The 21,839-nt window shown below is 46.0% G+C and overlaps 1 protein-coding gene across 3 annotated transcripts; it reads right to left on the bottom strand.

Annotated features, from left to right (window-relative positions):
- Nucleotides 1-1,046: 1,046 nt before the first annotated feature.
- Nucleotides 1,047-21,808, bottom strand: LOC128413640 (uncharacterized). Of its 3 annotated transcripts, none has more exons than XM_053387875.1 (13): nucleotides 21,759-21,808; nucleotides 21,018-21,096; nucleotides 19,344-19,757; nucleotides 17,654-17,726; nucleotides 16,459-16,529; nucleotides 14,334-14,399; nucleotides 13,196-13,252; nucleotides 10,876-10,907; nucleotides 9,287-9,400; nucleotides 7,025-7,182; nucleotides 3,658-3,725; nucleotides 1,722-1,843; nucleotides 1,047-1,174 (listed from the first exon to the last, which is right to left on the bottom strand). In XM_053387875.1, the coding sequence occupies exons 3-13, from the start codon at nucleotides 19,726-19,728 to the stop codon at nucleotides 1,085-1,087; spliced, it is 1,236 nt and encodes a 411-aa protein (XP_053243850.1). In that variant the 5' UTR covers nucleotides 19,729-19,757; nucleotides 21,018-21,096; nucleotides 21,759-21,808; the 3' UTR covers nucleotides 1,047-1,084. The 3 variants fall into 3 exon arrangements, with proteins under 3 accessions (XP_053243850.1, XP_053243851.1, XP_053243852.1); XM_053387876.1 differs by having other exon boundaries at nucleotides 19,365-19,757; XM_053387877.1 differs by lacking the exons at nucleotides 1,047-1,174; nucleotides 1,722-1,843 and adding an exon at nucleotides 2,193-2,318.
- Nucleotides 21,809-21,839: the final 31 nt, after the last annotated feature.

Below are 21,839 nucleotides of genomic sequence, written 5' to 3'. Positions count from 1 at the left end.
GCAAACATTTTCAGCAGGGGGCCGGTCCACTGTCCCTCATACCTTGGAGGGGGGACTATATTTTTTTGGGGGGGGATGGCCCCACAAAGATCCCAATAGATGCATTTTAAATAAAAATAAAAGGGACACAGCATGCCAGGCAGGCCCCACAAAGATCCCACAGATGCATTTTAAATCGAAGGACACAGCTTACCTGTGCCTTGTAAGCAGCAGGGGCTGTCGATGGCAGCGGCAGAGGGACGATGAGCGGTGCAAAAGGGCTGGCTCCAGAGAGGGGGCTACTTAAAATGGGGCTCAGCCAGCTCACCCCAGCCCCCTTCCTCCTCTAGGCAGGGCGGGGAGAAACTAGGAGGAGGGAGGGAGGAGTCGCCACCACGGTGTGTGTGAGGGAGAGGGGGGAATGGATTGGCGCAGGGAATAAATGGCGCAGCCCAAACGAACAGAATCCCCACACCAATCCACGTGGCAATTCCTGGACCATCCACAGGCCAGATCCAGAAGGCAACTGGGCCGGATCCGGCCCCCGGGCCTTAGTTTGCCGACCCCTGCTCTATTACATCACAAATTTCATCTAATATATGTATTCCTCTATTTCATATATTATCATTTCTTCCTATTGCTCAAATTTCAAACCCTGCCTGCAGTTTCATTTGGTTGCTAAATATATTTTTTCAAATCATCCAAAAAGACTACCCTCTAGGATATGCCTGAGACAGTTTCTCGTTCATTATGATCTCTGTGTGGATGCACGTGTAGAAAATTCTGCAGGTGAATCTTCAGAACGTTGTAGATACCCACACACCTGTAGCAGGTGGGAGCCATGAATCCAGTTTCACATTTTAATTGACTGTGTTTGCTCACGTCCTCTCTTGGGTCAGTCGTAAACTCTCAGCCTAAGCTATCTCACATGGGTGTTGGGAAGATGCAGAAGGAGCCATAGTGTTCTATAGCCTGCCGGATGCCTTTTTTGTACTATAAACAGCCGCACATCTTCCCATCCCCACCCCACCTTACTGGCAACTTTGTACAGCTCCAAAGGCGTCAACCATTCCTAATCTGGCTTCATGATTGTTATTGTCGGATATTAAACTTGGCCAGTTCCATCTGGGAAAAGTAGATAGAATATCTTCCCATCAGAATAATATCTTTTCACAGGCTTGGTAGAATGGCAAATCTAAGGGAAAAGCGGGAGAAAAGGGAGAAGATAAGAGCATGGTTATTTATCAATTCTGGAAACTCATTGGTAGCCAGTGGAAATAATTCTGGAAATTATTTTGTGTGCTCTCTGCATCAGCTGTAGTTCCTGAACAGTCTTCAAGGGCAGCCCTGTGGACAATGTATTGCAGTAATCTAGCCTGAAGGCCACCGGATCATAGACAAGTTGAAATTCAACGCTGTACAAACAAACACGTGTGTAAGTTGCCTGCTTGTGTTATCTAACGAGAAGAGCCAAAGGTAGGCAGTTGTAGAGAAGAAAAGTGTAGCTGGCTGGATTAGGGTGCTCAGAAGACGGGGTGCTGCTGCTGGGTGTGTGTTGTGAATGGATGGATGAAGGGAGGGAGATATGGCTGTGGGGATGAATGAAGGGGAGAGAGGTGTGGTGGCCTGGGATTCGGACTCGGAGGCTGAACAAGCCCAGAGCTAATTGAGCATCACAAAGGGACTTGGAAGAGGTGCCCCTGTACACAAGAGAGCCCCAATAAATTAGGATAACCACATACCTTTAACTGTTCAGCTTTGAACTCCAAATCTAAAGTCAGTATTTCCTTGGGCTCTGGAGCTTTCTTACGGACTTTTTTGGGTTTGGGTGGATAATCTGATAATTTGAATCTGAGTTTCATACCTGAAACAGTTTTAGAAGGAGAGTGTTCAAACAATTTGGAATTTCAGTATATAACGCTTACTGTATGTATGTATGTATGTGTCTGTCTGTCTGTCTGTCTATCTATATCTACAGTGAGGGGGGAAAGTATTTGATCCCCTGCTAAATTTGCCCGTTTGCCCTCTGACGAAGAAATGATCAGTCCATAATTTTAATGGTAGGTTTATTGTAGCTGTGAGAGGCAGAATAGCAACAAGAAAACCATCTACCTCTTGTAGCCCAGTCCAGCCTTGTGCAGGCCTACAATCTTGTCCCTCACATCGTTGGACAGCTCTTTGGTCTTGGTCATGGTGGATTGATAACTTCTGTTGACAGGTGTCTTTTGTACAGGTACTGTAACGAGCTGGGATTGCAGGTAAGACCTCTCCCTTACAGCATGTGCCTCTAATCTCAGCTCCTTACATACAGTGAAGATACCAGGTAGCCTGACATCTGGCTGGTTGATAGGGGATCAAATACTTATTTCACTCATTATAATGCACATCAATCTCTGACTTTTGTCTTCTGGGTTTCTGGGGGTTTTTTCCTGTTGTTATTCTGTCTCTCACAGCTACACTAAACCTACCATTAAAATTATGGGCTGGTCATTTCTTCGTCAGAGGGCAAACGGGCAAATTTAGCAGGGGATCAAATACTTTCCCCCCTCACTGTATCTACCTACCCGCAGCCCACACTGTTCCCACTTGCACCTTCCCTGGTGGGTCTGCTTTGTCCCACTTCTCTTTGGGAGTTAATTTCAGTAGGGAAAATGTAGCCGGACTTGTTTCACGGATTTTGGGAGAAACTCTTTGCTTATTTAACTTATATGCAGAATTCATCATGCGAAAGGCTGGGCTGGATGATTCCCTAGCCGGAATTAAGATTGCCGGAAGAAATATCAACAACCTCAGATATGCAGATGACACAACCTTGATGGCAGAAAGTGAGGAGGAATTAAAGAACCTTTTAATGAGGGTGAAAGAGGAGAGCGCAAAATATGGTCTGAAGCTCAACATCAAAAAAACGAAGATCATGACCACTGGTCCCATCACCTCCTGGCAAATAGAAGGGGAAGAAATGGAGGCAGTGAGAGATTTTACTTTCTTGGGCTCCATGATCACTGCAGATGGTGACAGAAGTCACGAAATTAAAAGACGCCTGCTTCTTGGGAGAAGGGCAATGACAGGCCTAGACAGCATCTTGAGAAGTAGAGACATCACCTTGCCAACAAAGATTCGTATAGTTAAAGCTATGGTTTTCCCAGTAGTGATGTATGGAAGTGAGAGCTGGACCATAAAGAAGGCTGATCGCCGAAGAATTGATGCTTTTGAATTATGGTGCTGGAGGAGACTCTTGAGAGTCCCTCTTGAGAGACTGCAAGAAAATCAAACCTCTCCATTCTGAAGGAAATCAGCCCTGAGTGCTCACTGGAAGGACAGATTGTGAAGCTGAAGCTCCAGTACTTTGGCCACCTCATGAGAAGAGAAGACTCCCTGGAAAAGACCCTGATGTTGGGAAAGATGGAGGGCACAAGGAGAAGGGGACGACAGAGGACGAGATGGTTGGATAGTGTTTTCGAGGTTACCAGCATGAGTTTGACCAAACTGCGGGAGGCAGTGGAGGACAGAGGTGCCTGGCGTTCTCTGGTCCATGGGGTCACGAAGAGTCGGACACAACTAAACGACTAAACAAGAACAACAACTTTGGCAGGAGCTGGAGGGGATGGCAGCGGGGCAGGGTATGGTGGTGAGACTAGACTCCCCGGATTTTGCAACCAACCAGAGGCTTGTACTCACATGGCCCAAACTTTATATATTGCTCAAAGACGTCCCTGTACTGATCAATGCCCCCTTTGTCTTCAATCCTAGGAGAGAGAGATGCAGAATTAAAAACCCTTAAGATTGTAAAGAATGCCAGGCACAGAGCCAAGGTTTTACACGCTACGTCCACGTGAACATTGTGCAGTGGATAGGCAGGGAAAACAGCCGGGAGAAGGTACGGATTGAAATAAAATTAACGTGTGGGGGGGAAACAAAGCAAACTTGAGTTCACGAGCTGGAACCTGATTTGCTTTTCCTTTTCTCAACTAGAAGGAAAGTGCAGATCCCTAAACTCAGGCACTAGAGCAGGAGAGCTTGATACTGGGGTTTTATTGGTGCTGACCTTTAAAGCCCTAAACGGCCTCGGTCCAGTATACCTGAAGGAGCGTCTCCACCCCCATTGTTCTGCCCAGACACTGAGGTCCAGCGCCGAGGGCCTTCTGGTGGTTCCCTCGCTGCGAGAAACGAGGTTACAGGGAACGAGGCAGAGGGCCTTCTCGGTAGTGGCACCTGCCCTGTGGAACGCCCTCCCATCAGATGTCAAGGAAATACAGTAGTACCTCAGGTTACATATGCTTCAGGTTACATACGCTTCAGGTTACAGACTCCGCTAACCCAAAAATAGTGCTTCAGGTTAAGAACTTTGCTTCAGGATGAGAACAGAAATTGTGCTCCGGCGGCGCGGCGGCAGCGGGAGGCCCCATTAGCTAAAGTGGTGCTTCAGGTTAAGAACAGTTTCAGGTTAAGAACGGACCTCCGGAACGAATTAAGTACTTAACCCGAGGTAAAACTGTACCAGACTTTTAGAAGACATCTAAAGGCAGCCCTGTTTAGGGAAGCTTTTAATGTTTAACAGACTATTGTATTTTAATATTCTATTGGAAGCTGCCCAGAGTGGCTGGGGAAACCCAGCCAGATGGGCGGGGTATAAATAATAATAATATATTATCATCATCATCATCATCATTGTCCATGCAGCGTGCTTGAGGGGTGGCAAACTGCATTGCTTGTGGACAGTTGCTGCTGCATGTTGATCATTTTCAAGCTGTCAGCCTTCAGGACCCACAGCTGTCAATGCACACAGTGACATCAACAGAGGTATAGTGTCTAGATCAAGGAAGGAGATAATACCACTCTGTTCTGCCTTGGTCAGACCACACGTGGAGTACTGGGTCCAATTCTGGGCACCGCAATTTAGGAAGGATGTTGACAAGCTGGAACGTGTGCAGAGGACAGCAACCAAGGAGATCAAGGGTATAGAAGCCAAGCCTTAGAATGGGGTCAGCAAACTTACCGCGCCTCGGGCCGGTGTCTCCTGCACCGGACCGGAGGGCAGGGGAGTGCGTGCCCACACACTATTTCCGGCGCACTTTTGGGTCGGAGGAGCACCGGAAATAGGTTGTGTGCATGTGCACGGGCCTCCTCCAACCCGGATGTGCACCGGAAATAATGCTTGCGCATGCGCAAATAACACGTGTGCATGCGCACAAGCTATTTCCAGTGCTCCTCCGGGATGAGACCCAAGATGGCGACGGCTTAGCAAGCAGCCTTCGGAGCTCCGCAGATAACAGGACTGTAATTAGCGCTGACTGCCACCCAGGGAAGTACTTTTTCCTTTTTTACTTCTTTACTTTTAAACTTACCAACCTACTGAGATTCTAACAGCACCTTCTTGTCTATGCAATGAGAAACATCTTGGGCAAGTTCTGTGACGCATCCTGGGCAGGCCACCAGCTGCTAGCTATTAACCGCCAACTCCCTTCTATACTTTGTTCCTGAAACTCCTGGCAGTCTCCACACGGAGAAGCTCTTAAATTGAACAAACTGAGCACTTTCTATTTTTTCTCTCTTTTTTGGTTGGGGAAACCTCTCCTTGTTTACTCTCCACTGCGACGCTATGCCTGCTAGTAAATGCTACAGGGACCCAGAGGATGTAGCTCTCTCACCGGTTCCCAAACAATCTGAAATAGAGGTCTTTTTTTAACAGTGCTCCTCCGACCCTGAAGTGGGCAGCCGCGCAAGAGTGGGCGGCGGCAGTGGGGGTTGCCACGGGCCGGATAAACAAGTCCTTTGGGTCTTATCCGGCCCACGAGCCTTAGTTTGAGGACCCCTGCCTTAGGAGAAGCACTTGAAGGAAGCGGGTAAGTTTAGCCTGGAAAAGAGGAGACTGAGAGGAGATATGATAGCCTTCTTCAGATATCTTAAGGGCTGTCACATGGAAGAGGGAACAAGCCCTGGAGGATAGGAATTGAAAGAATGGCTTCAAGTTACAAGAAAGGAGATTCCGACTAAACATCAGGAAAACCTTCCTGACTGTAAGAGCTGTTTGACAGTGGAACGGTCTCCCTTGGGACCCTGTGGACTCTCTTTCCTTGGAGGTTTTTAAGCAGAGGTTGGATGGCCATCTGTCATGGATGCTTTAGTTGAGATTCCTTTATTATAGGGGGTTGGACTAGATCAGGCATGGCCAAACTTGGCCCGCCAGATGTTTTGGGACTACAACTCCCATCATCCCTAGCTAGCAGGACCGGTGGTCAGGGATGATTGGAATTGTAGTCCCAAAACATCTGGAGGGCCAGGTTTGGCCATGCCTGGACTAGATGACCCTTGGGGTCGCTTCTAACTCTGCAACTCTATGGTTATATGACATTTAGAAATCAGTTCCATGTGCTGAAAAAGCCAAGATGGAGGGGTAGCACAATTTAAAAAAATGAGGAGAAATCTATGTATTACTAGCATCTATCTACTTTGGATTTTTCTCCATAGCAAACATGTTGGGAAGGGAACAGATGTCAGGAGACACTATGAGCCCCTTATTTTTGTCTGTCAAGGCTGAAGCATTTATTCCGTACGCTGGACGTGCTCAAAATGACAACTTAAGATGGATTCTTTTCCTTTTTTTAATGGCTATAAATTCTACATTGGAAAGTTGCTTTCCGGTTGTGAGTCTTATTCCATTGTAGATAGGGGCTGCCATACACCCGGGTTTTCACAGACAAGTCCAGAAATCGCTCAGCAAAATGGCGTCCGGGTGCATTTTTGCTGAATCAGCAAAATGTCCAGGAAAACCCGGACGTATGACTAGTAGGGCTATTTAAAAAAAGAAACAAACAAAGGAAAGGCCTAAAACATTTTTTGGGGGGCGGGGAAGAGTTGTTCAACAGCTCAACAACTTTGTTTGGATTTTCACTATTGGGAATACGGCAACCCGGATGGTAGACTGCCAGATCAAACTCCTCTCAAGACCGTTTTCACAGTCCTGTCATATTTAGCAATCAGAAAATAAAGCAGGAAGTCTCTGGGTAGTTTGAGAACTGAAGAAGTCATCTCCAAAACCACTCACTCTTTTATCAGTGTCCTTTTAGTCTTGTTCTCTAGCCAAGAGCCTTCCGATTGGTGTCGGTGAGGAGTGATGTCGATTGTACTTCCTTCGGGGCTGTTTTCTATGAGCTCCTGAACTACACATTGGAAAATGTCCTTGTATGTCCTGCAACACATAAGCTATACAAAACCCAGTAATCTGAAAATCACTTTAATAAAAGCCGCTATCAAGTTTTTCTCATTTACGGGCTATTTTATCCTAGATCTCAAATTTGCTAGTTCTTAGCTTTGTTTGGAGGGACGCAGGTGGCGCTGTGGGTTAAACCACAGAACCTAGGACTTGCCGATCAGAAGGTTGGCGGTTCGAATCCCGCGACGGGGTGAGCTCCCATTGCTCGGTCCCAACTCCTGCCAACCTAGCAGTTCGAAAGCACGTCAAAGTGCAAGTAGATAAATAGGTACCGCTCCAGCGGGAAGGTAAACGGCGTTTCTGTGCGCTGCTCTGGTTCGCCAGAAGTGGCTTAGTCATGCTGGCCACATGACCCGGAAGCTGAACGCCGACTCCCTCGGCCAATAAAGTGAGATGAGCGCCACAACCCCAGAGTTGTCCGCGACTGGACCTAATGGTCAGGGGTCCCTTTACCTAGCTTTGTTTGGAGGGACGTGGGTGGTGCTGTGGGTTAAACCACAGAGCCTAGGGCTTGCCGATCAGAAGGTCAGCGGTTCGAATCCCCGCGATGGGGTGAGCTCCCGTTGCTCGGTCCGTGCTCCTGCCAACCTAGCAGTTCGAAAGCATGTCAAAGTGCAAGTACAGTAGATAAATAGGTACTGCTACAGCGGGAAGGTAAACGGCGTTTCTGTGCGCTGTTCTGGTTCGCCAGAAGCGGCTTCGTCATGCTGGCCACATGACCCGGAAGCTGTACGCCGGCTCCCTCGGCCAATAAAGCGAGATGAGCGCCGCAACCCCAGAGTCGGCCACGACTGGACCTAATGGTCAGGGGTCCCTTTACCTTTACTAGCTTTGTTTAGCTCTCTTGCGTCACCTCTGGGCTGCCCGTATTTTGCAGGAACAAATTCAAGCACATACCAAAAGTTCAGATTCGCATGATTAAAGTGCCCTGCCACCTTAGCAGAACAAGTTCTTTAATGGCCTTTTTTGTGGGTAGAAAAGTGATGGGGAGATGCACTGAAAAGTGTGGGATCAACAAATGATTAACAGGGAAATATACAGGCGCCACACAATTAAATCAGGAGGAGTGCTCATTGTTGCAGAACCTCTCTGGAAACAAATGAGAACAAATGCTCAAAAAAGACTGGGCAGAAGAACATTGCTGTTGTCGGGGCCGGCCCACCCCTGAGGCAAGGCCAGGTGGCTGCCTCAGGCAGCAGGATTTGCAGGGGCAGCAGATCTCAGTTCAGATCTTTATTCCCCTCCTTGTTCCTGATGTAGAGCTTCACTCCCCCCTTCTTCCATGTTAGGGAGAGGACACCATTTTGTGGTTTGCCTCAGGTGCCAAAATGGCCTGCTCTGGTTGTTCAGTTACCGTATTTTTTGCTCCATAAGGTGCACCTGACCATAAGGCGCACCTAGTTTTTAGAGGGGGAAATCAAGGGGAAAAAATTATCCCCCCCAGCGCCAAAGAGCAGTGCTTTTGCTGGAGGTGGGGGAATTCCCCCACCTCGTAGAAAAGCCCGCAGGAGCCGCGCACCCTTTAAGGAGCCGCGTCAGTCCCTTCTCCCTCCTGGAGAAAAGCCCGCAAGAGTCGCACGGAGCTTGTGTGCCTCTTGGGGGCTTTTCCTGCCTGCCTCCCCCTGCATTCACCCCATAAGACGCACACACATACCAGAACAGTTATTATAGAGGCTTTAGCGAGCCTGAGCAAACGCATCCGCTGCAAGTTTAAAAGGGGGAATGTTACTCTGCTAAATTGTGAACTTGTTAACATAAGTTGGAAAGGCTATTATCAGACAATATGTCCTGCATCCCTGATGCTCACAGAACAGAGATCTCTGGGCTCGCTTCTAAAGAAAGGGCAGAGAAACTGCAAACAAAGGGCAGCTGGGTACGGCCACCCCAGTGGGGGTTGATCTCAGCCCCACTGGGGTTAGAAGGGAGGGGAGGGGAGGGGAGGGGAGGAGGCTGACTGGGTCTCTTCCCACTGACACCTGCTTCTCCTCCTGCTCTAAAGGAAACCACCAGGGCACATACTTTTTTTCTGGGAAGTATTCCACTTTCAGAAGTGAAGTTGTTGTTGTTTGTTTTGAAAATGAGAACAATACTCACACATTCCATTTTCTCTGGCCTCTCATCCAGGAATTCTGCTGTTGGTAAAGGGTTCAGTGCCGTGGCGCAAAACTCACAGCAACCGAGAAGGCAAAGATCGGTTTCAGAATGATCCTGAAAAAGAGGTGGAGGGGTAAGGAAATGGCTTCTCAAACTAAACTAGCTATACACTTTCCAATACTGGAAAGGGAATCAGTTGCCCACTAGGGGAGAGTGGCTATGTAAGCTCTCAGAATACTTAGAATTAGCCAAATTGACAGACATAAGAAGACAAAAACCAAAAAGTGAAGTAAAAAAAGAATGGGAGTGCCTAAATGAATACCTCAAAAGTCAAGGTTCGAGGGCAGAAATCTGGCTGAGTCTGGAATAACCTTGTGAAGTGAAAGGATATGAAAGAAGGATTTATATCTAGATGTTAGGATTGAGATGATAAAGAAAACAGGAAAACAGGAAGATACAATGAGAGATAAAGGAGGTGCTGTGGGATTGGTGGAAGTCAATGTCTTGTTGTTGTTTTAGTGTTTATAATATTAACTGGTGAGATATGGATATGTTTTTTGTTGTTGTTGCTTTCTTTAGTTTTCGAATGTTGATTTTTGTGTGTTGTGTATTGTTATTTTTTGATATCTTTCGTATTGTTGTTGTGTGGAAAATACTAATAAAATTTATTAATAATTAAAAAAAAACTTAAAAAAAAAACCAAACCTAGCTATACACAGGAAAACATGTATATCAGGGGTGCCCAAACTTTTTTCAAAGAGGGCCAGATTTGATGAAGTGAATGTGTGTGAGGGGATGTTGAGCTTTTTTTAGGATTGAAGTTGTTGAGCTTTTTTTTCAGGATTTTACCAGGAAATGAACCGCCCCCCCCCCAAGTTGTTGAGCTTGACCTTTTTTTTACAATTTTAGCCCAAAATTGTTGAGGGTTGAAGTTTTACCCAAGGAAATAAACTGCCAAAGGGGCAGGATTATACCGACCCAAGGCGGTCTTTGGATATGCCTGATGTATATGAATGTGGTTTAGGCTCAGAGTCAAATCACTTTTCCATGAGGAGGCCAGAGCAGGACAAATGAACCACTCATCCAATACAATGGGATTGACTTTGGCTCCCTGAAAACATTTGCTTTCATTTAAACAAATATTTAGAACTGTGGGGAAACAGTTTTAAAATGAGCAGAAAACTGCTGTGGGTGGGTGGGAATTCATATCTGCAGGAGAGTGGCTGTGTCAGTTAGGTGCAAACTATTGTGCCTAAAGAGTGTTTGTGTAATCCTTGGTTCTTGCCATCCTCTCTCTAAAATATTGTCTCCAGTAGTCAAAATCTACATTTCCAGGGCTTTTTTTCCCCAGGGAGAACGCACAGAAACTCAGTTCCAGCACCTCTCAGGTGGGTGCCATTGCCATTCTCTTAGAGAACGAGGCAGGTGTTCATGGTGAGTTCAGGCACCTCTTTTTTTCTAGAAAAATAGCACTATACATTCCCCACAGGTAGATCGTTATATGTGACCAAAGATGTCAATTGTACAAAACAAACCCCTACAAAGAGATGAACTACAATACTTTTGGCCCCAGCTGTACGTGATCTCACCTCAATATCTGACTCGTGATCTTCAGAACTCTCTTTGAAGTTTCCAAGCAAACGCATCAGAAATATTTTAGAAGGGGGTAAATATACAAAGATGGAAAACAAAGTTAATCCTTGGCAAAAAGCTTTTGTTAGGTTTGCTTCTTTGTTCAAATGCAAGGTGCTAGGTGCAAACCAAGCTGAATGATAGGCATGGGACATAGAGGAGCCCTTTTCAGATATCTAGAAGACCAAACTTCCCAACATATTCTCTTTGTAGGTGTCAAAGAGTGGTGGTGAAGTACAGTCATACCTTGGAAGTCGAATGGAATCCATTCCGGAAGCTCCTGCAGCCAATCAGAAATCGCGGAAGCCCCATTCGGCTTCCAAAAATAGTTCGCAAACCAGAACGGTCACTTCCCGGTTTTGCAGTGTTCGGGAGCCAAAACGTTCCGAGAACTAAGCTGTTCAAAAACCAAGGTACGGCTGGTATACATATTTCACCAAATGTTCCTAAAATCTTAATTGACCTGCCCTTTCTTATTGGGTATCGGAATTCTCATTTTGCTGCTACCGTAAGCAATCTTAAACAATAACACCTTCTATACCTCTGTGCAAATATGTGGGAAATTGCCTTGCTATAAACCAGTTGCCTCGGCTCTCTTGGGCTATATTTGGCTACTGTGTGGTCTCAGCCTACAGTTCAGGGTCTTGGGTTTGACAGTGAACGCCTTAACCCTTTTGAACATCAGCTGGGGAAGACTGGAAGGGATAAATCATCATAATTTACAGGAAGACTTCTGTGTGTGCACTGTGATAGGAATTCTGAGGTCTTAGATATATGGTAATGTTCATAAGCGTACCAACCAAGCACGGACATAGATCAGCACAGGAAGACCGACCTGGAACCATTTTGATTCCTAAACTGAGCAAATGTTTTCTCTGCAAGGTCAAAGTGGGAAACCTCCCCACTGTCTCTTTCCTCACAAATCCTGTCTTAAGGGCACATTTAAGATATGAATAGGGTGTGAGCCTGTGACATGCCCAGGAACTAAGTATTTATCATTACAAAAGACTGGCCAGGCTACCCAGGCAATCCAATCAAGTAACCTGCCAGACAGGAGATAAACAACATTCAAATTTCTGTTTTAAGACCGCCTTTTCTGTGATGTAGGTATGATGTATCTGAGGGGTGGTCTTAGGTTACACCCCTTCTGTGATGTATGCACGATGTTTCTGGGGGTGGTCTTGATCTACAGGGTGGCAATTTCAAAAGTCTTTATAAGGCCTTGCACGCCATTGTTCTGAGTCCTCCTCCTTTCCTGCAGGTGAGGGGAGCACCCTGTTGCAATACATCAATAGAGATCAAGCTTACTAGCTGCTTTGCTTCTCAATATTCTCTGGTTGGCCTCTGTTATTTTTTCCTACCAATAGGGAACCTATGTAAGGACTCTATATGGGCTCTTGGATACCCCATAAGGGAAAAGGGCAATTTTTGTTTACAATAGCACACAGTATAACTCAGAGCCCTAACCAGGCCCAAACATTTATTCTGTATTATTACTGGTTTTTCACAAATTTGCCCATGGGAGGAGCAAAGAGAAATAGGATTGCGGCAACGGAAGCCATCTGTTAATTAAGAGAAGAAAAAGCACAAGCTGGCATCTTGATGATTACTATGCCATGTGGGTGCTGCAAAAATGGAAACTAAACTTCAAAGCATAAATGGCATCCAGCCCATAATAAACCACCATGTTGAAAGGTCCCACCAGCAACATGGCTGTCTACTCCAGCACACAGTAGTTTGCAGAATTCTTTCTCATTCTTGCTACCTGATGTCCATTTTTAGAACTTTCAGAACCTTCTCTGTGAAAGTGGTAAGGTAAAGGTAAAGGGGCCCCTGACCATTAGGTCCAGTCATGGCGGATTCTGGGGTTGCGGTGCTCATCTCGCTTTACTGGCCGAGGGAGCCGGCATACAGCTTCCGGGTCATGTGGCCAGCATGACTAAGCCACTTCTGGCGAACCAGAGCAGCACACGGAAAAGCCGTTTACCTTCCTGCTGGAGCGGTACCTGTTTATCTACTTGAACTGACATGCTTTCGAACTGCTAGGTTGGCAGGAACAGGGACCGAGCAACGGGAGCTCACCCCGTCACGGGGATTCGAACTGCCGACCTTCTGATCGGCAAGTCCTAGGCTCTGTGGTTTAACCCACAGTGCCACCCATGTGTGAAGGTGGTAGTTGAATGGAATACGATACCTTACAAGCTTATTTCTGTATCAAATAGTTCAACCTGTGGCTGATGAGATGCCTTAAAACCTTATCAGTGTGACAAGGCGTACCTTCACTGACCACTTCAGCGACATCTTTTTTTTCTAATATGCTGCGAACTATTAGCTCTGTGGAACAAACACACAAACAAAGACTTTTGTGGCCTTCTGAAACTGAACCTCAAGCTTCTTAAATGAAAAAAATCCCCATCAACAATTTGCCCCCTGCCTCCCCCACCCCCCCAGAAAGTGATATGTTGATTGCAAGCAGGAGCAAGAGTCAACACTCATTGACATCTCTATCTTAACTAACACTTGATATCTTGTAGATGATTGTGTAAAACTGACTCCATTGAAGAGCATTGTGTTTGAGGTGACATGAAGCTCTGCAGACATTCTCTCTTTGGTTGATCTGTGTTAGTTAATCCACGCACACAAAATACTGACACCAGTTATCAGGTGGCTAACGTGAACAAGCTCTAGGAGAATGCATTCAGTTGGGTCAATATGTCACTCCAGAGTTTCCCTGAAAGATCTACCGTATTTTTCACTCTATAGGACGCACTTTTTCCCCTCCAAAAATTAAGGAGAAATGTGTGTGCGTCCTATGGAGCGAATGCAGGCTCCTTGGCTTCAGCGATAGCAACGCAAAGCCTCCGAAGCACAGAGGGAGCGCTCCCTTCACACTCCGGAGGCTTCGTGTTGCTTTCACTGAAGCCTGGAGAGCGAGAGCGGTCTGTGCGCACCGACCCCTCTCACTCTCCAGGCTTCAGGGATGGCTGCCTGAAGCCTTCGGAGCACAGCGTGAGTTCCCTCAGCGCTCTGCAGGCTTCAGGTTTCTTTCGCTGAAGCCAGGAGAACAAGACTCTCCTGGCTTCAGCAGAGGGGGAGAGCTGCGCAGCGGCCCTTCAGCGAAGCGGGAGGAGAAATGGAAGGGGCTCTGTTTCTCCTGCCGCTTTGCTGAAGGGGCGCTGAGCAGAGAGGGGGAGAATTTTTTCCCCTTGTTCTCCCCCTCTAAAAGAAGGTGCGTCCTATGGTCGGGTGCATCCTATAGAGCGAAAATACGGTAAACGCATTAGCGTTCACTGTTCACCCTTCAATTGCTTCTACAGATCAAATAAGAAAAGCATCATAAGGAGGTCTAGCCAAGATACCATATAATCTTGAACCCCAGTAATGTTAAGTACATCTTGCTGTTGCTAAAACTCACCCTCACTTTCTCCAACCAAAGGTCTCTCCTTGACAATCTTGCTTGCCTGCTCCACCTTCCTTCTCCCTGTGTGAGAAATACTGGTATATATCGCAACGCTGAGGCAAGCAACATAAAAACCCAATACATAACCAACACAATAAAATACTGTATTCAACACGGACGAAGGCAGCTGCTGAATACACTAACCGTACCACCGGGACTTTAAAAATACATATGATGTGTCAAAAGTCAAAGCTTCGGCGTTTCCTGGAAGTGGCGTAATCAAAGTGGCAAGCAAACCTCCATGGAAGAGAATTCCAGAAATCCGCTCCACTTCCCAGTGGGGAGGAGGAAGAAGAAGATTTTGGATTTGATATCCCACTTTATCACTACCTGAAGGAGTCTCAAAGCAGCTAACATTCTCCTTTCCCTTCCTCCCCCACAACAAACACTCTGTGAGGTGAGTGGGGCTGAGAGACTTCAAAGAAGTATGACTAGCCCAAGGTCACCCAGCAGCTGCATGTGGAGGAGCGGAGACGCGAACCCAGTTCCCCAGATTACGAGTCTACCGCTCTTAACCACTACACCACACTGGGCGGGGGACTTTGTCCAATGTTGCCCAGGGGATCCCGGTCACGTCAGAGCCCAGCCAGCCAATCCACTTGCAGGGCGGGGGCGTGTCGGGACCGTTTAAACCGAGGGGCGAGCCAGAGGGCTTCCTCTTTGGTTCGCTTCCTCAATCACCCACCCTCAATCCCTATTTTGCAGTTTTTAGGCACTGGCCTTGCTATGGACCTTGGTTGGTCGCCTTGGTTGTCCAAGGGGCCTGGTAGGAATTTCCCCCACTTGGCAAATTGGCACTTGCCATTTGGTTTTCGTCTACCTCGTAACAATCGTCACAACTTTGTTAGGGTTGTGGTTAGGCATTGTTGACCTTGTGTGGGGGAGGGGAGGTATGGCCATCACCTGCCCTTCCATGCTTAAGGGTATTCCGTTAAAGGAATCCGGGGGTGTTGATCATGTCTGAAGCCCGGGTGCGGGGCTAGGGCCATGACACGACCCTGACAGGAACACCAGGAGGAGCTTGAGTTGGTTTGCATCGACAGGGCTCCCCCTACCGGTGGTTTACCCTTACCGGACTTCCTGCACAGTGGGCAGGAGTCAGATATAGTCAGGTCTAATCAATGCCTAAGCCAATACCGCTCACATTCTGTAATTCAATAAAGTTGTGGCCAAATTTGCCCAATAACATAAACCTAATATCCGTGTCCTTGTGTGAGTTATTTCCCAACGAGGGGGTGGCTGTGGGGTCTCGACACACAACTTAAAGGCTGCTATAAAGGTAAAGGGACCCCTGACCATTAGGTCCAGTCGTGGCCGACTCTGGGGTTGCAGCGCTCATCTCGCTTTATTGGCCGAGGGAGCCGGCGTACAGCTTCCAGGTCATATGGCCAGCATGACTAAGCCGCTTCTGGCGAACCAGAGCAGCGCAGGGAAATGCCGTTTACCTTCCCGCCAGAGCGGTACCTATTTATCTACTTGCACTTTGACGTGCTTTCGAACTGCTAGGTTGGCAGGAGCAGGGACCGAGCAACAGGAGCTCACCCCGTCACGGGGATTCGAACCGCCGATCTTCTGATCAGCAAGTCCTAGGCTCTGTGGTTTAACCCACAGCGCCACCCGTGTCCCTATAAAGGCTGCTATAGAAGATGATTTTTGAGGGTGGTGGAACAACCAAGAGGGCAACTTCTGTTGATCTTAACACCCAAGAGGGTCTGTAGGGAAAGAGGCAACCTGGGGCAAGTAAGAAATACATACCTACACAGAAGACCAGAGCATTCCAAAGCAATACAAAATTAGTGAAAACTGAATTTTAGACTTTGAAAGTGTGCAAATTCATCTTCCCTCTCCTCATTAAGGGTTAGACATGATCTCTTAATTTTGTAGTAGTTTAAAGGAATCTAGCTAATAAAAGAAATAGCATTTGAGAGATAAAACCACAGCATTTTAAATGCAATCAAATTTTGCGAAGTCAGCCCAAAGCTGGTTTTCAACATGTACATATGCTTGTGTCATTGTTTAGAACACACTCTCCGAAAAACAAAACTGTTTTAAGGCCAGCACAGTATTCTTATTATCATACTTTTTTCTTCTGAACTCATGTCTGAGTAACTCCATTCTGTCTGAGTTTCCACATCTGTAACACCACATCTTCTGCAATGGGAAAGAAAGGTTCAGTAAGAGACGTCCTATTTTAACAAAGATACCCCATATATACGTTGGTGTTGTGTTGAGGGCAGGGGGAAAGAATTCTGAGCTACGTAATCCAAAGTTCTGTGCTCCACACACACACACACACACACACACACACAGAGTGAGTTTATGGTTGTAAATTTATATTGTAAACTGCTCTGAGGGTTTTTTTTTTTACAATCAAGCAGTATATAAATTTCATAATAAAATAAAGCAGCATGGCAATGCTGAGTTTAGTTAACATCTGCAGTAGAGAAGGAGACCATTGTTTCTATTTGGACAGAAGGGAATTTTTCTCAATTCCCTGACAAACTGTAATTCTGCCATTTCGCACTGAGTTTCCCTTTAAAATTCCTTTGCCCAAAAGTAGCTAGCAGAAGATTAGCTGCAGAATCCTATGAATTTATGAATATTGCTATTTCTGATGTCAGATTTGGTTCCATTGGTTGCTTTTCATAGATACTGCCCGGTTTGTCCTGTGCAGAATGTGGAACATGCAATTACATTGGAAGATGAACAGGTGATTATCAAAGAACATTATCAGGCCCTGCAATAGCGTTGCCAGAGTGTATTTATGGTTTTCCTTGGAACTACAGTGGTACCTCAGGTTACATACGCTTTCAGGTTACATGCGCTTCAAGTTACAGACTCCGCTAACCCAGAAATAGTGCTTCAGGTTAAGAACTTTGCTTCAGGATGAGAACAGAAATCATGCTCTGGCAGTGCAGTGGCAGCAGGAGGCCCCATTAGCTAAAGTGGGGCTTCAGGTTAAGAACAGTTTCAGGTTAAGAACGGACCTCCGGAACGAATTAAGTACTTAACCCGAGGTACCACTGTAGTTTTTGCCTCTTCCCTCCCCTCCCCTGCCCTCAGCAAGGGATCATTTGCCAATTAGGAGTGATGCGCAGATGTCAATTTTCAGATGGAAGGGGGCCTGTTCTGGTGCCTTTTTGGATTCAGTATCAGAAACAAGTTAGCAGGGTTCTGAGCTAAACCATATCTTAAACTACTGATTTAATAGGCTGGCTGGTTGGCCACAGAACCATTATTGGTGGTAATGAAATGTAGAGCAGAATGTTACTAACATTGTTGGCAACTCTGCTTTCATTGATGTTTGAGACTCAAGAACTGAAGATGATGGAGATCTTGTCTGGGAATCTGAAGGAAGAGAGAAAGAGACTTCTTTTAGAATCAACGGAATAAAACCGGGGTAAAAGTTGTCTCCATTTCATTAGCTCAGCCTTCCCCAGAGCAAAAAAAAAAGGATGTAAAATAAAGGCTTCTTTCCTCTCCTGGGGAGGGGAGAAGTGCTATGAAGGTGAAGGAATGGGTTTCCCAAACCCAAAACTGACTGTGCAGGCAGTTTGAAACTGCACCAAAATCCCTATTTTTCCTTAGCTAAAATGCTTTAACTTGAGCTCTTGAGCCAAATCCCAGATGTATAAACAAGTGCTCAGAGCCCTCTCCTTTATCAGTTCGTGACGGCAAGGATGGCCTTGACTGTACCAGTAGAACAGGAAAGACACGTCTGTGCCTTATCTTACGTCCTGACCACAAAGACCACAAAGACGCACAGACCTAGTCTGGGAACAGCGCCAGAGTGTGTTCTTGGAGCTGATGACCTCTTGCTCCAAGAGCAAGCATAGGAAACAGGAACAACCTTTTATGGTCAGAAGTACAGGAAGGAATACTCTTTTGTGATTAAGAATACCGGAGCAGGAACATCTGTGATGTCAACCAGCGTGCACAAGCTGACGTGACTGGATTCCTGGGGGAGGGGGAGAGGGTGCCTGGAGAATATATATATTGCATGTAATCTCTCATTTCTTTGGACTTGCTGTGGACTGACCACGCAAGTGCCTTTCTGCTGTTCCGGAGAGCAGAAATAAAGAACTCTTTCTCTGAACCAACCCTTGGTGTCATTTGACTTCCTTCCTCCTGTCCGGGAGCAACGCAGACCCAATCGGTGAACTCCAATAAGGCTACAAAGGGAGATTCCCAAAGCACTGAGCATAGAACTAGCAACCCACCTTGTACTGTAGGTCACCAGCAACAGCCGTTGAGCTGGTGGCAATTGGGAACCAACACAAGGGATTTGGGCAGCTGGTTGGAACAACTCGCCTGTCACTCACATGACATCGTAATGCCATCACGTTATTTTCAGGTACGGCAAACCTGCTCACGTGTCAAATTTTACCTGCATGGGTGATCCAGATGAGAATCTGACCCATGGAGCCAAAAATGTTTTCCATCCCTGGGCTAGTGGGACTGGTCACATTGACTACAGATTTGACTCAGCAAAACATCTACCCAGGATATTATAAATAATAATAATGCAATAAATAATAGAGACACAAGCAGCTTCAAATCCACATTAAACTCCCAGGTGGATGAACCCAGTGCCATTGCCCCGATCCTGTTCAGCTCCTGGTTCCCCAGCTGCTTTTGAGACTTTAAAAAAATAAAATAAAATAAAATAAAATACTAGATTGAATTGTAGACTTCCCATATCTCATGTAGTTGAGCAAATCTCTATTTTGCTGGCTGGCAGTAATGTATTTATTACTTCACTGGTTGCAAAATTCCCTTGGCTGCAAGTAAGTTGAGAGCTAGGCACCAAGACAAGTTTCATAAGGAGGAGTGTGAGATGTTGAGTGCTTGACTTATGCAGGTGTGATTTTTGCATTTTTGTATGTTCGCTTTGCTGTTGTTGTTCAGTTTTAAATCAATTATTTGTATTTTATGCATTGTGACCAGAAAGTCTCAAATACTCACCAGGGAATAATATACAGGTACCTTTTTTTGAGGATTGTTCAGTGTTTTCTGAGACATCTTCACGTGTGTCCTCTACATGGATAACAACAGAAGCTGCCTTTGGTTCTTTTTCATCGGACAGACTTTGCTCCTTGCTTCGACTTGTACTAGCTTCACTCTTATTCAGAAAGAGATTGCTCTGTGTAATGAACGCTTCTATTGACTCTCTAGCAAGGGCAGATTTAGAAGCAGAATTCTTCTCTTGCAGTTTCTTGACGTTTTCTTCAGTGAGAAGCAAGCTGGAAGAGTTGGGATCCACTGGCTGGGATGTAGAAAGTGAAGGGGTTCTTTTTGATTCCAAACGGTCTTTACTACCAGGCCCAGGCAGCTTCTGTCCACTTGACATATTGTCAACACAAAAAAGGAGACTGGGCTCTGAAAGCAATAAAGGAAACAAAGGGACAATTAAATAATAAATATTAATATTATTTACCCGTCCTTCACCCTGAGCTCCTGGGGCGGGTTACAACTACAGTGGTACCTCAGGTTAAGTACTTAATTCGTTCCGGAGGTCCGTTCTTAACCTGAAACTGTTCTTAACCTGAAGCACCACTTTAGCTAATGGGGCCTCCTGCTGCTGCTGCGCCGCCGAAGTGCGATTTCTGTTCTCATCCTGAAGCAAAGTTCTTAACCCGAGGTACTATTTCTGGGTTAGCGGAGTCTGTAACCTGAAGCGTATGTAACCCAAGGTACCACTGTACTGCTTAATGTATTACAAAAGTCTCCAAGTGGTAAACAGAACACTTATGAGCACAAAAAACAGGTAGGTCCTAAAATAGGGCTACCAGACGTGCCCGGTTCCCAGGGACACTCCCCTGTAGGATTTGTTGGGATACTGCCAGGGAGACAGAGTCCATCTGAGCCCCCAAGCCGGCTGCCGGACGATCCATCGATCTCCCATAGACACGCAGTATCAGCAATTAGCGACACGAAGCCTCAGAAATAGATTGCCACATTCTTAGGCTGGTGCACACTCTATCAGCAGAATTCACACAGCAAAAGATGCACAGCAGGAGAGCATGTTTACAGTTTATTCAGCGTTGGTCAGAACAAAGAAACCATGACCGCCTGCATCGGTATGCTCAGGCAACAAAGAGAGAAAACGAAAGCAACTGAAAACATAAACATCCTGTGAACAGGAAATACGCAGACTCTGTGACTCACAAAGCCTGCTCCCTTTTAAGGTGGAACGGAAATATCCTAACAGGATTTTCCTCTACATTTGCCATTTACCGGTGTGACTGCCTGTGGAATTGTAGCAACTGAATAGCAATTTGAGATTTTAGCAATTGTATGGTAACTTTTGTGGGCTTATGAGATCAAAGGCTTAAATTGGCTTGGCGTTACAATTCTACCAACTGCAGCAATTTTCAGCCTGTAACCCAATTTTAAAGCTGATACATCTGGGTACTGACTTTTTCTCTCCCCCCCCCCCAAATTTTAAAGGTGTGGCTTGCTTGTGGGTGTGGCTTATCTTCGGGCCAATACGGTGATGATGATGATGATGATAATTTTGTTATTGTTCTTTATTATTTAATGCACTACCCGGTCCTTTAACTTAAGGTCCCAGGGTGGGTTACAACACTAGAACACAATGTCACAAAACAATATTAAAAACAGTTTGAAACAACTTACAGCTGTCCCATTGATCCTGCACCCCTCCGCTGAGGAACTCACAGGGGAGTTCATGAAGGGCTATTCCATTCTCAGAATTCTGTTGGGGTGGTTTAGGGAGAGGAAGAGAGAGTTGCTGGGTGAAAGTTTGAAGGTCTTTTGAACTAAGGCTACAGCACACCTGCACACACTGGCAGTGGCTGGACCTGTGAGAACCATTTAAAATATACAAGGGGAGCAGACGGCTTTGAAAGGCACCATTAGTGCACATTTTAATAATTATCCACTCAATCAACAAAACAACATAGTAAAGTCGGTCATTATAATTCCTATTTACAATGGGGAAACTGGAGCGAGGCAGTAATGTGTTACTTCAGGTCACCTGTTATGTACTGAAGTTCTCACCCTGGGCCAGCAGGGGGATACTGTAGATAGTTATGCAAATAAGGGATAGAAAGTGACGTTCCGTGATTGGATAGTTTTAGAAAACTGTTACAGTTATGTTGTACTGGAGCTCTATATAAGCAGGCTGATTGAACCCTTCAGTTCAGTTCTGTTCTGGCCTGTGAATAAACAAGAGCTGTTTGAAGAATCGCTGTGTCGTCTGATATGTTCACCCACAACTTAACATCACCAATGACCACAACAGGGGTATCATCCCAGGTCCGATAAACACTCTGATGTTCTGCAATGAAGTTATTGTTGAGAAACTCTCGACTCTGAATCCGACTTTAATGAAAACCGATTTACAAAATACTTTACCTCCCTCCTTCAGCACTTGCTTAGTTTCTAGATGTGCTTAGATGCTGCTTCAGTGTCACAATGGATCTGACACGGTCCCCC

The sequence above is a fragment of the Podarcis raffonei genome, chromosome 5, assembly GCF_027172205.1.
Source record: "Podarcis raffonei isolate rPodRaf1 chromosome 5, rPodRaf1.pri, whole genome shotgun sequence".
In the NCBI taxonomy this organism is placed as follows: domain Eukaryota; kingdom Metazoa; phylum Chordata; class Lepidosauria; order Squamata; family Lacertidae; genus Podarcis; species Podarcis raffonei.
This window is presented reverse-complemented; position numbering and strand designations above follow the sequence as displayed.